This window comes from Cyclopterus lumpus, chromosome 20 (genome assembly GCF_009769545.1).
Source record: "Cyclopterus lumpus isolate fCycLum1 chromosome 20, fCycLum1.pri, whole genome shotgun sequence".
Classification (NCBI taxonomy): Eukaryota; Metazoa; Chordata; class Actinopteri; order Perciformes; family Cyclopteridae; genus Cyclopterus; species Cyclopterus lumpus.
This window is the reverse complement of record NC_046985.1, coordinates 1,142,501-1,156,568: the sequence shown is the minus strand read 5'-3', so window position 1 is coordinate 1,156,568 and position 14,068 is coordinate 1,142,501. Positions and strand designations below refer to the sequence as shown.

General features: G+C 46.7%; 1 protein-coding gene across 2 annotated transcripts in view; it reads right to left on the bottom strand.

Moving 5' to 3' along the window:
• Positions 1–2,145: 2,145 nt before the first annotated feature.
• LOC117749501 (melanoma receptor tyrosine-protein kinase-like) overlaps positions 2,146–14,068 on the bottom strand; it is a 42,475-nt gene continuing 30,552 nt past the window's right edge. For both annotated transcript variants that reach the window (XM_034560087.1, XM_034560088.1), the window contains 12 exons: positions 14,047–14,068; positions 13,814–13,958; positions 11,912–12,034; positions 11,535–11,633; positions 11,085–11,270; positions 9,519–9,674; positions 8,459–8,534; positions 7,996–8,142; positions 6,739–6,836; positions 3,172–3,312; positions 2,969–3,059; positions 2,146–2,884 (listed from right to left, as the gene is read on the bottom strand). The exon at positions 14,047–14,068 is cut by the window's right edge and continues 11 nt beyond it. In XM_034560087.1, the coding sequence (XP_034415978.1) occupies positions 2,508–2,884; positions 2,969–3,059; positions 3,172–3,312; positions 6,739–6,836; positions 7,996–8,142; positions 8,459–8,534; positions 9,519–9,674; positions 11,085–11,270; positions 11,535–11,633; positions 11,912–12,034; positions 13,814–13,958; positions 14,047–14,068 (1,661 nt within the window). In that variant the 3' untranslated portion in view covers positions 2,146–2,507. The remainder of the gene's footprint in view (positions 2,885–2,968; positions 3,060–3,171; positions 3,313–6,738; positions 6,837–7,995; positions 8,143–8,458; positions 8,535–9,518; positions 9,675–11,084; positions 11,271–11,534; positions 11,634–11,911; positions 12,035–13,813; positions 13,959–14,046) is intronic.

The window sequence follows — 14,068 nt, the reverse complement described above, 5'->3', positions numbered from 1 at the left end:
ACTAGAGTTAATATGAAGAGTCAGTGTGGACTAGAGTTAATATAAAGAGTCAGTGTGGACTAGAGTTAATATGAAGAGTCAGTGTGGACTAGAGAGTTAATATGAAGAGTCAGTGTGGACTAGAGTTAATATGAAGAGTCTGTGTGGACTAGAGTTAATATGAAGAGTCTGTGTGGACTAGAGTTAATATAAAGAGTCAGTGTGGACTAGAGTTAATATAAAGAGTCAGTGTGGACTAGAGAGTTAATATGAAGAGTCAGTGTGGACTAGAGAGTTAATATGAAGAGTCTGTGTGGACTAGAGTTAATATAAAGAGTCAGTGTGGACTAGAGTTAATATAAAGAGTCAGTGTGGACTAGAGAGTTAATATGAAGAGTCAGTGTGGACTAGAGAGTTAATATGAAGAGTCTGTGTGGACTAGAGTTAATATGAAGAGTCTGTGTGGACTAGAGTTAATATAAAGAGTCAGTGTGGACTAGAGTTAATATAAAGAGTCTGTGTGGACTAGAGTTAATATGAAGAGTCTGTGTGGACTAGAGTTAATATAAAGAGTCAGTGTGGACTAGAGTTAATATGAAGAGTCAGTGTGGACTAGAGAGTTAATATAAAGAGTCAGTGTGGACTAGAGTTAATATGAAGAGTCAGTGTGGACTAGAGTTAATATAAAGAGTCAGTGTGGACTAGAGTTAATATGAAGAGTCAGTGTGGACTAGAGAGTTAATATAAAGAGTCAGTGTGGACTAGAGTTAATATAAAGAGTCAGTGTGGACTAGAGTTAATATGAAGAGTCAGTGTGGACTAGAGTTAATATAAAGAGTCAGTGTGGACTAGAGTTAATATGAAGAGTCAGTGTGGACTAGAGTTAATATGAAGAGTCAGTGTGGACTAGAGTTAATATGAAGAGTCTGTGTGGACTAGAGTTAATATGAAGAGTCTGTGTGGACTAGAGTTAATATAAAGAGTCAGTGTGGACTAGAGTTAATATAAAGAGTCAGTGTGGACTAGAGTTAATATAAAGAGTCAGTGTGGACTAGAGTTAATATAAAGAGTCAGTGTGGACTAGAGTTAATATAAAGAGTCAGTGTGGACTAGAGTTAATATGAAGAGTCAGTGTGGACTAGAGTTAATATGAAGAGTCAGTGTGGACTAGAGAGTTAATATGAAGAGTCAGTGTGGACTAGAGAGTTAATATAAAGAGTCAGTGTGGACTAGAGTTAATATGAAGAGTCAGTGTGGACTAGAGAGTTAATATGAAGAGTCGGTGTAAAGGCAGAATAATTCAATTCAATTCAGTTTATTTTGTATAGCCCAAAATCACAAATTACAAACTCCCCTCAGAGGGCTTTACAATCTGTACACATACGACATCCCTGACCTTTGACCTCACATCGGATCAGGAAAAAGGGAAGAAACCTTCAGGAGAGCAACAGAGGAGGATCCCTCTCCCCGGATGGACAGATGAATAGATGTCATGTGACCAGATGAACAGAGTTACAGAGTTACATAAACACATTACATGAATATGACAATGTATGAATGGAACTCCAATCCATGAAACAGAAGGAGGTAGAGAGGAGGGGGCGGGGCATCAGCAGGGCCAACAACGTGGACACTTCAGTACTAACTCATCAGAGATCCACGAGTCACATGATGACAGGAGGTTTCACTCGTTTCACAAACATTCATCTTTTTCAGTGATTTAAGTGGTGCAACAGCCTGAAAAGCAGTTATTCATTCAACGTGTGAACACTCATATTTACAGCCTTCTTCTTCTTTGTACTCGACGAACCACAAACTGAGCAGAACAGCAACTTAAAACTAGACAATGAGAACGTAGCGAGTTCCTGACAAAAAGAGTGTTCTTTTGGAATCCATTCAACACTTTTCATGGAGCAAAGGTTTTAAAACGAGAGCTTCTGAGTATTTACAAGATGGAGAGTTCACCTCATAAAGTGATACATTGTACTTCAGAATGGGTCATTTGGTTCCTGATGGTCCACCTGGGACTCACTACTGCCTGGTTTTAGTTCTGTTTTTAGTGTTGACCAACACACTCATGCAAATGTTAAAGCAAAGGAGAGGTGAGGAAAGGAAAGGAGAGGTGAGGAAAGGAAAGGAGAGGAGAGGAGAGGAGAGGAGAGGAGAGGAGAGGAGAGGAGAGGAGAGGAGAGGAGAGGAGAGGAGAGGAGAGGAGAGGAGAGGAGAGGAGAGGAGATGAGCTTCAGTCTTTATAAACTCGGTCCATGTCCTTCATGTCTCTCCGAGACGGACCAGATGGACCAATTCAAATGAATAAATGAATGCAGCCATTGAGAGGAAATGGAGTTCAGTTGGTTTGAATCCCGGCTCTCCTCTTCCTCAGTAACGGCTGCCTGAGTGCCGTCGAGCAGCGCTCAGCCTGCAGGTTGTGTTCCGGTGGAGCAGAAGATGCATTTCCTGTAGAACTGTACGATAAAAACAGCAAAATTAAATACGTTTGGTTTCCACTGTCTGGGTGCTGCTGCCCCCTAGCGGACGGGGGCGTGCGTTGCAGCACCGAGACCCAGGTACTCCAGGTACTCCAGGTTCTCCAGGTTCTCCAGGTTCTCCACCGCCGGGAGGAACAAACCGTTCCCAGTGACAGCGGTGGTGTTGGAGGCGGAGGGCGTGGCCCGCAGCAGGAAGTCGGCCTGGTAGTCCGGGTTGTCCAGGCTGTCGCCGGCGGCCAGGGGCAGCGAGCTTCGGGCGGTGTTCAGGTATTCGGGTCCCAGAGACTTCAGGTCCTCCGGAGCAGAGGGGAGCGAGGTGGCGCCCCAGCCCAGGCTCAAGTCCTCATAGTAGGGATTCAAAACCTCCGACAGCCTGCTGCTCTGGCTGGTTTCGCCCTGACTCTGGTTCATGTACTCTGGAAGAGAGAAACGTGTTTATTAACTCTTCTCTAATGTCTTTTCATGGTGGACTGGACCACTAAATGAATAGGAGAGGAGACCGTGGCTGAAGTCCTCTTCATCCGGCGCGCTGTGCGTCGGGTCTCTGATGTAACGCAGACTGAAGCTGTTGTCTCTGACTGGAGGAACGTTCTGCTGGGCGAGAAGAAGCCGTGGTTACTTCCACACCTTCTCACTCTATTTAATCTACAACTTCTTTAGCAACTCGAATATTAAAGGGAACACTGAGTCGGTGTTTGTTTACCGTGGCGATGCAGGGCCGGTTGTCACGGTGACCCGGTCCTTTGTAAGCCAGCAGGTACTCGTCGACGTCGACGTCCTCCATGTCGTCTGAGCTCAGCAGCCGAGAGAAGAACCTGCTGTCTGTCGGACTGGGGAGGTCTCCCTGAGAGAGAGTGAGTACTACAGAGTACACAAGTACTACAGAGTACACAGTACTACAGAGTACACAGTACTACAGAGTACACAAGTACTACAGAGTACACAGTACTACAGAGTACACAAGTACTACAGAGTACACAAGTACTACAGAGTACACAGTACTACAGAGTACACAGTACTACAGAGTACACAAGTACTACAGAGTACACAGTACTACAGAGTACACAAGTACTACAGAGTACACAGTACTACAGAGTACACAGTACTACAGAGTACACAAGTACTACAGAGTACACAGTACTACAGAGTACACAAGTACTACAGAGTACACAGTACTACAGAGTACACAAGTACTACAGAGTACACAAGTACTACAGAGTACACAGTACTACAGAGTACACAGTACTACAGAGTACACAAGTACTACAGAGTACACAGTACTACAGAGTACACAAGTACTACAGAGTACACAAGTACTACAGAGTACACAGTACTACAGAGTACACAAGTACTACAGAGTACACAAGTACTACAGAGTACACAGTACTACAGAGTACACAAGTACTACAGAGTACACAGTACTACAGAGTACACAGTACAGTACTACAGAGTGCACAAGTACTACAGAGTACACAGTACAGTACTACAGAGTGCACAAGTACTACAGAGTACACAGTACTACAGAGTACACAAGTACTACAGAGTACACAGTACTACAGAGTACACAGTACTACAGAGTACACAAGTACTACAGAGTACACAGTACAGTACTACAGAGTACACAAGTACTACAGAGTACACAGTACTACAGAGTACACAGTACTACAGAGTACACAAGTACTACAGAGTACACAGTACTACAGAGTACACAGTACTACAGAGTACACAAGTACTACAGAGTACACAGTACTACAGAGTACACAGTACTACAGAGTACACAAGTACTACAGAGTACACAAGTACTACAGAGTACACAGTACTACAGAGTACACAAGTACTACAGAGTACACAGTACTACAGAGTACACAAGTACTACAGAGTACACAGTACAGTACTACAGAGTACACAGTACTACAGAGTACACAAGTACTACAGAGTACACAGTACTACAGAGTACACAAGTACTACAGAGTACACAGTACTACAGAGTACACAGTACTACAGAGTACACAAGTACTACAGAGTACACAGTACTACAGAGTACACAAGTACTACAGAGTACACAGTACTACAGAGTACACAAGTACTACAGAGTACACAGTACAGTACTACAGAGTACACCAGTACTAACCACAATAATACAGAGTACACCAGTACTGACCACAATAATACAGAGTACAGCAGTACTGAGCACAATACTACAAATTATACCAGTACTAACCACAATACTACAGAGTACACCAGTACTGACCACAATAATACAGAGTACAGCAGTACTGAGCACAATACTACAAATTATACCAGTACTAACCACAATACTACAGAGTACACCAGTACTAACCACAATAATACAGAGTACACCAGTACTGAGCACAATACTACAGAGTACACCAATACAATACTACAGAGTACACCAGTACTAACCACAATAATACAGAGTACACCAGTACTGAGCACAATACTACAGAGTACACCAATACAATACTACAGAGTACACCAATACAATACTACAGAGTACACCAGTACTGACCACAATACTACAACAGAAGTACAACACCAGTACTAATGTCTAACGTCGTCATGGGGGCGTCGCCCTGTGGCCCCTCCCCTCACAGGGGTTAGCATTGGGTTCGGGTGCAAAGTGAACCTGGTGGTAACTGGTGGTGGGACCCCTTTCTGACCAGGTGATGCAAATCTTGGTACCAGAACATCTTGGTACCAGAACATCTTGGTACCAGAACACCGTGGTACCAGAACACCTTGGTACTAGAACACCGTGGTACCAGAACACCTTGGTACCAGAACACCGTGGTACCAGAACACCTTGGTACTAGAACACTGTGGTACCAGAACACCTTGGTACCAGAACACTGTGGTACCAGAACATCTTGGTACCAGAACATCTTGGTACCAGAACACCGTGGTACCAGAACACCTTGGTACCAGAACACTGTGGTACCAAAACATCTTGGTACTAGAACACTGTGGTACCAGAACACTGTGGTACTAGAACACCGTGGTACCAGAACATCTTGGTACTAGAACACTGTGGTACCAGAACACCGTGGTACTAGAACACTGTGGTACCAGAACACTGTGGTATACCAGAACATCTTGGTACCAGAACACCTTGGTACCAGAACATCTTGGTACTAGAACACTGTGGTACCAGAACACCGTGGTACTAGAACACTGTGGTACCAGAACACCTTGGTACCAGAACACCGTGGTACCAGAACACCTTGGTACTAGAACACTGTGGTACCAGAAGATCTTGGTACCAGAACACCGTGGTACCAAAACATCTTGGTACTAGAACACCGTGGTACCAAAACATCTTGGTACTAGAACACTGTGGTACCAGAACACTGTGGTATACCAGAACATCTTGGTACCAGAACACCTTGGTACTAGAACACCGTGGTACCAAAACATCTTGGTACCAGAACACCGTGGTACCAAAACATCTTGGTACCAGAACACCGTGGTACCAAAACATCTTGGTACTAGAACACTGTGGTACCAGAACACTGTGGTATACCAGAACATCTTGGTACCAGAACACCTTGGTACTAGAACACCGTGGTACCAGAACACCTTGGTACCAGAACACCTTGGTACCAGAACATCTTGGTACCAGAACACCGTGGTACCAGAATACCGTGGTACCAGAACACCTTGGTACTAGAACACCGTGGTACCAGAACATCTTGGTACTAGAACACCGTGGTACCAGAACATCTTGGTACTAGAACACTGTGGTACCAGAACACCGTGGTACCAGAACACTGTGGTACCAGAACATCTTGGTACTAGAACACCGTGGTACCAGAACACCTTGGTACCAGAACATCTTGGTACCAGAACACCGTGGTACCAGAATACCGTGGTACCAGAACACCTTGGTACTAGAACACCGTGGTACCAGAACATCTTGGTACTAGAACACCGTGGTACCAGAACATCTTGGTACTAGAACACTGTGGTACCAGAACACCGTGGTACCAGAACACTGTGGTACCAGAACATCTTGGTACTAGAACACCGTGGTACCAGAACACCTTGGTACCAGAACATCTTGGTACCAGAACCAACCACGTGATGCAAAACAAGCGTTTCTTTAATGGTGTTCGTCCTAGTCTGAGCTGATCCTTGTATTTGGATCCAACTCGGCGTAACTCACTCTCAGTGATTCACTTAGTGACGCAAACATGTTATTATTAGCTATTAATATTCCTGATACACACACACACACACACACTCAGTGTACCTGTAGGACCAGGTATCTGGATGGATCTCTGGCCATTTTTGAGAACTCCACTATCAGCTCTCTGAACTTCGGACGACTGGAGGCGTCGATCATCCAACCTAGAGAGAGAGAGAGAGAGAGAGAGAGAGAAAAAGAAAGAGAGAGAGAGAGACAGATAGAGAGAGAGAGAGAGAGAGAGAGAGAAAAAGAAAGAGAAAGAGAGAGAGAGAGAAAAAGAAAGAGAGAGAGAGAGACAGAGATTTTAGAAAACCTTTATTCTTTAAAGTGGAACTACAGTCTATAAAGTGGGACTACAGTCTATAAAGTGGGACTACAGTCTATAAAGTGGAACTACAGTCTATAAAGTGGGACTACAGTCTATAAAGTGGAACTACAGTCTATAAAGTAGGACTACAGTCTCTAAAGTGGGACTAGTGTTTAAAGTGGAACTACAGTCTATAAAGTGGGACTACAGTCTATAAAGTGGAACTACAGTCTATAAAGTAGGACTACAGTCTATAAAGTGGGACTACAGTCTCTAAAGTAGGACTACAGTCTTTAAAGTGGGACAACAGTCTTTAAAGTAGGACTACAGTCTTTAAAGTGGAACTACAGTCTTTAAAGTAGGACTACAGTCTTTAAAGTGGAACTACAGTCTTTAAAGTGGGACTAGTGTTTAAAGTGGAACTACAGTCTTTAAAGTAGGACTACAGTCTATAAAGTGGAACTACAGTCTATAAAGTGGGACTACAGTCTTTAAAGTGGGACTAGTGTTTAAAGTGGAACTACAGTCTTTAAAGTAGGACTACAGTCTATAAAGTGGAACTACAGTCTATAAAGTGGGACTACAGTCTTTAAAGTGGGACTAGTGTTTAAAGTGGAACTACAGTCTTTAAAGTAGGACTACAGTCTATAAAGTGGAACTACAGTCTATAAAGTAGGACTACAGTCTTACTACAGTCTATAAAGTGGGACTACAGTCTCTAAAGTAGGACTACAGTCTTTAAAGTAGGACTACAGTCTTTAAAGTGGAACTACAGTCTCTAAAGTAGGACTACAGTCTATAAAGTGGAACTACAGTCTTTAAAGTAGAACTACAGTCTATAGAGTAGGACTACAATCTATAAAGTAGGACTACAGTCTTTAAAGTGGGACTACAGTCTCTACAGTCTCTAAAGTAGTACTACAGTCTATAAAGTAGAACTACAGTCTCTAAAGTAGAACTACGGTCTATAAAGTAGGACTACAGTCTCTAAAGTAGTCTGCGTCGGCTCTTACATTTCACCATGATCATGTAGACCTCGATGGTGCAGATGGGGGGCTGGGGCAGCCGGTCTCCTCTCTCCAGCACCGAGGCCATCTGGCAGGCCGGGATGCCGTCGTACGGCTTGGAGCCGAAGGTCATGAGCTCCCACAGCGTCACACCTGCAGACCAGAGACTGGTCAGAGGGACTGGCTGGTTCAACACGGCTGTGCCCAGAAGGACCTTGAAGGTCGACGTGTGGACGCTGACCGGAGGACTTCCTGTCCCCGGAGGGGGCGTGGTCACGGCCTGTTTACTTTGCTGACGTATTTATATATTCAGCATTATAAAAAAGAGTTATCTCGATATCAGAACTGGTGAGTGTTGCTGAGACAAAGAAACGTCTCAAAATGGTCTTCTGGGTTTCTGTGCAGGAGAATATTAATATCATACTTCCAGCATCTCAGAGAGCAGGTGGAGGTCTGACGATGGACTCACCGAAGCTCCAGACGTCACTCTGGTGGGTGTAGGTCCACTGGAGGATGGACTCCAACGCCATCCACTTGATGGGAACCTGCAGAGACACCAGCATGAGGCCACGCCTCCTGGTCACATAAAACCAGTGTAGCCATAACTCCTGGTGATATAAAACCAGTGTAGCCATAACTCCTGGTGATATAAAACCAGTGTAGCCATAACTCCTGGTGATATAAAACCAGTGTAGCCATAACTCCTGGTGATATAAAACCAGTGTAGCCATAACTCCTGGTGATATAAAACCAGTGTAGCCATAACTCCTGGTGATATAAAACCAGTGTAGCCATAACTCCTGGTGATATAAAACCAGTGTAGCCATAACTCCTGGTGATATAAAACCAGTGTAGCCATAACTCCTGGTGATATAAAACCAGTGTAGCCATAACTCCTGGTGATATAAAACCAGTGTAGTCATAACTCCTGGTCATATAAAACCAGTGTAGTCATAACTCCTGGTCATATAAAACCAGTGTAGTCATAACTCCTGGTCACATAAAACCAGTGTAGTCATAACTCCTGGTCATATAAAACCAGTGTAGTCATAACTCCTGGTGATATAAAACCAGTGTAGCCATAACTCCTGGTCATATAAAACCAGTGTAGTCATAACTCCTGGTCACATAAAACCAGTGTAGTCATAACTCCTGGTGATATAAAACCAGTGTAGCCATAACTCCTGGTCACATAAAACCAGTGTAGTCATAACTCCTGGTGATATAAAACCAGTGTAGTCATAACTCCTGGTCACATAAAACCAGTGTAGTCATAACTCCTGGTGATATAAAACCAGTGTAGTCATAACTCCTGGTGATATAAAACCAGTGTAGTCATAACTCCTGGTGATATAAAACCAGTGTAGTCATAACTCCTGGTCACATAAAACCAGTGTAGTCATAACTCCTGGTCACATAAAACCAGTGTAGTCATAACTCCTGGTCACATAAAACCAGTGTAGTCATAACTCCTGGTGATATAAAACCAGTGTTTTCTGGTCCATCTCCGTGGTAACCATGGTAACCACCTTCCCCCCCTCAGCGTGGTACTCCTCCTCGTCGGCCTCCAGCAGCTTAGCGAGGCCGAAGTCGGTGATCTTCACGTGGTTCGGAGTTTTGACCAGAACGTTTCTCGCTGCCAGGTCTCGATGCACCAGGTGGTGCTGCTCCAGGTAGTTCATGCCCTACACACACACAGACACACACACACACACACACACCACACACACAGACACAGAGACACACACAGACACACACACAGACACAGAGACACACACACACACACCACACACACACCACACACACAGACACACACACACACACACACACACCACACACACAGACACAGAGACACACACAGACACACACACAGACACAGAGACACACACACACACACCACACACACACCACACACACAGACACACACAGACACAGACACAGAGACACACACACACACACACACACACACCACACACACAGACACAGAGACACACACACACACACACACACACCACACACAGAGACACACACACACACACACACACCACACACACAGAGACACACACACACAGACACACACACAGACACACACACACACACAGACACACACACAGACACAGACACAGAGACACACACAGACACACACACACACACACAGACACCACACACACAAACACAGAGACACACACAGACACACACACAGACACAGACACAGAGACACACACACACAAACACACACAGACACACACACAGACACACACACACACACACACACACACACAGACACAGAGACACACACACACACACACACACAGAGACACACACACACACACACACAGACACAGACACAGAGACACACACACACAGACACACACACACACACACACACACACACACACACACACACACACACACACACACACAGAGACACACACACACACACACACAGACACAGACACAGAGACACACAGACACACACAAACACACACACAGACACACACACATTACACATCATATAGAAACACACCTTTCTCTTTATTGAAGATGAAGTATGAGGTTGTTTAATAAATATCAAGACGCTGCATTCTTGTGAGGACGTTGCACATGTTGTGTCTGCAGACTGTGTGTGTGCTGTGTGTGCGCTTGGCTTTCCATGCACACACATTCCCACATTACTCAGCGATGATGCAACATAATTGTGTCTTTGTATTCCTTTGAAGACAAATGATTTAAATTAGGGACACGCCCCCTGCTGGACCGGAGACACAATGGAGCCATGTGGTTTGGGGTCCAGGTGAACCCTGCTGGGGTTACCCCCATCAGAACTGGACCCTGTTGAAGAGAACAGTTGAAGGCCGGTCCCTCAGTGGTGAGGTCCTGGAGCTGCAGTTCTCTGAGCTCATGACCTTGAGGTTTGGGATTTTCCCAGCGCTCTAAAACAAAGCCGCGCTGCAGAGATAAGCCGCCTCCCTCAGTCCAGTCTAATGGGCCTCAGCAGGCTTTAGGGGAGCCGCCGCCTCGGGCCGAGGTCTGCTACACAAAGGGGCTCAGGAGCTGCCGGTCTGTAGAGGACCCGCTGAGGTATCCGGACTCACCTTGGCGATCTGGACGCACCAGTTCAGCAGCCACTGGGCGCCGACGTGGTCCCTGTGGTGCCGGATGTAGTCCAGCAAACAGCCGTACGGCATCAGCTGAGTCACCAGCTGGACCGACGACGTCAGGCAGATCCCCAACAGGCGGCACACGTGAGGGTGGTCCACGCTCGCCATCACGTACGCCTCCTGTTATTACGCAATATCATCATGTAGCCACATTGTATCATATCATCATGTAGCCACATTGTATCATATCATCATGTAGCCACATTGTATCATATTAAGATCACACCAGTTTAATTTACAGCCCAAAGCTAAGAATTTGAGAGCATTATGTCATATGAATATGAATAATATGAGTGATTACTATTATGTAAATCAGTAATAACCTGGCTCTGGAGGAGGAGGAGGAGGAGGAGGAGTCAACATAATAAAGAAGAGGAGTCTTACGTCCAGGATTTCTTTGTTGGCTTTCGGGGACGTGGCCTCTCGGAGGACTTTGATGGCGACTGGGATCCTCACGCTCTCTCCTTCAGGGATCCACAGACCCTAAAACCACATTCATGATCTTCAATAACCGAATGAACAACTAATAGGATGAAATAATAATAACAGCAAAATGAACGACTGCAGGGGGTTCCAGATGAGCAGTCAGACACAACGTGACCTCTGACCTCCAAATCCAAGAAAACCCTCCTGTCTCCTGCAGGTGTTTGTTGACCTGATGGTGGCGCTGCAGCCTCTGGGGACCACGAGTGCTTTTGACATCAGTGAACGACCTCCAGTGGTTGTTGAAACGTTTCGGTCCGGGCCAACGTGGTTCTCACCTTGAAGACGGTCCCGAAGGCCCCGGAGCCGAGAACCCGGATCTTCTTCAGCTCCGTCTCCTTCAGGATCCTCAGCAGCGCCTGGTTCGGAGCCTCGCCGCTCGGAGTCAGCGGCTCCACCAGCTGCAGCGCGATTAAAGATCAAAGAGTTACGGTCGTTACGGTTGTGTGGTCGTTATGGTCGTTACGGTCGATGTGGTCGTGTGGTCGTTACGGTCGTGTAGTCGTTACGGTCGTTACGGTCGTTACAGTCGTTACGGTCGTTACGGTCGTTACGGTCGTTATGGTCATGTGGTCGTTATGGTCGTTACGGTCGTTACGGTCGTTACGGTCGTGTGGTCGTTATGGTCGTTACGGTCGTTACGGTCGTTATGGTCGTTATGGTCGTTATGGTCGTTATGGTCGTGTGGTCGTTACGGTCATTATGGTCGTGTGGTCGTTACGGTCGGTGTGGTCGTTACGGTCGTTATGGTCGTTACGGTCGGTGTGGTCGTTACGGTCGGTGTGGTCGTTACGGTCGTTATGGTCGTTATGGTCGTTACGGTCGGTGTGGTCGTTACGGTCGTTGTGGTCGTTACGGTCGTTGTGGTCGTTACGGTCGTTATGGTCGTTACGGTCGTTACGGTCATTACGGTCGTTATGGTCGTGTGGTCGTTACGGTCGTTGTGGTCGTTACGGTCGTTATGGTCGTTATGGTCGTGTGGTCGTTGTGGTCGTTACGGTCGTTATGGTCGTGTGGTCGTTATGGTCGTTGTGGTCGTTACGGTCGTTGTGGTCGTTACGGTCGTTGTGGTCGTTACGGTCGTTATGGTCGTTGTGGTCGTTACGGTCGTTATGGTCGTGTGGTCGTTACGGTTGGTGTGGTCGTTACGGTTGTTATGGTCGTGCGGTCGTTGTGGTCGTTACGGTCGTTATGGTCGTGTGGTCGTTATGGTCGTTGTGGTCGTTACGGTCGTTGTGGTCGTTACGGTCGTTATGGTCGTTACGGTCGGTGTGGTCGTTACGGTCGTTGTGGTCGTTACGGTCGTTATGGTCGTTACGGTCGTTACGGTCATTACGGTCGTTATGGTCGTGTGGTCGTTACGGTCGTTGTGGTCGTTACGGTCGTTACGGTCGTTACGGTCGTTATGGTCGTTACGGTCGTTGTGGTCGTTACGGTCGTTATGGTCGTGTGGTCGTTATGGTCGTTGTGGTCGTTACGGTCGTTGTGGTCGTTACGGTCGTTGTGGTCGTTACGGTCGTTGTGGTCGTTACGGTCGTTATGGTCGTTGTGGTCGTTACGGTCGTTGTGGTCGTTACGGTCGTTGTGGTCGTTACGGTCGTTATGGTCGTGTGGTCGTTACGGTCGGTGTGGTCGTTACGGTCGTTATGGTCGTGCGGTCGTTGTGGTCGTTACGGTCGTTATGGTCGTGTGGTCGTTATGGTCGTTGTGGTCGTTATGGTCGTTGTGGTCGTTACGGTCGTTGTGGTCGTTACGGTCGTTGTGGTCGTTACGGTCGTTATGGTCGTGCGGTCGTTGTGGTCGTTACGGTCGTTATGGTCGTGTGGTCGTTATGGTCGTTGTGGTCGTTATGGTCGTTGTGGTCGTTACGGTCGTTGTGGTCGTTACGGTCGTTGTGGTCGTTACGGTCGTTATGGTCGTGTAGTCGTTACGGTCGATGTGGTCGTTACGGTCGTTGTGGTCGTTGTGGTCGTTGTGGTCGTTGTGGTCGTTACGGTCGTTGTGGTCGTTACGGTCGTTATGGTCGTTACGGTCGTTATGGTCGTGTGGTCGTTACGGTCGTTACGGTCGTTATGGTCGTGTGGTCGTTACGGTCGTTACGGTCGTTATGGTCGTGTGGTCGTTACGGTCGTTACGGTCGTTATGGTCGTGTGGTCATCGTGATGGAGACGAGGCCGCACCTCTCTCTCCTGCAGCAGGCGGCGCAGCGTCCTCTTCCTCCCGATGCGTCGGCGCCGCAGCAGCACGAAGACCACCAGCGCCACGACCACCGTCACCAGGAGCCCGCCGACCACGACCACCGCCATCGCCGAGGAGGCGGAGCCACTGAGGACGCACGGGCAGACGATTATTATTATTATAGATTCAAAGACATGCAGGAGCAAACATGTATGTTGTTGTTGTTGTTGTTTACCCGCTGCATCCTGCCAGTCCAG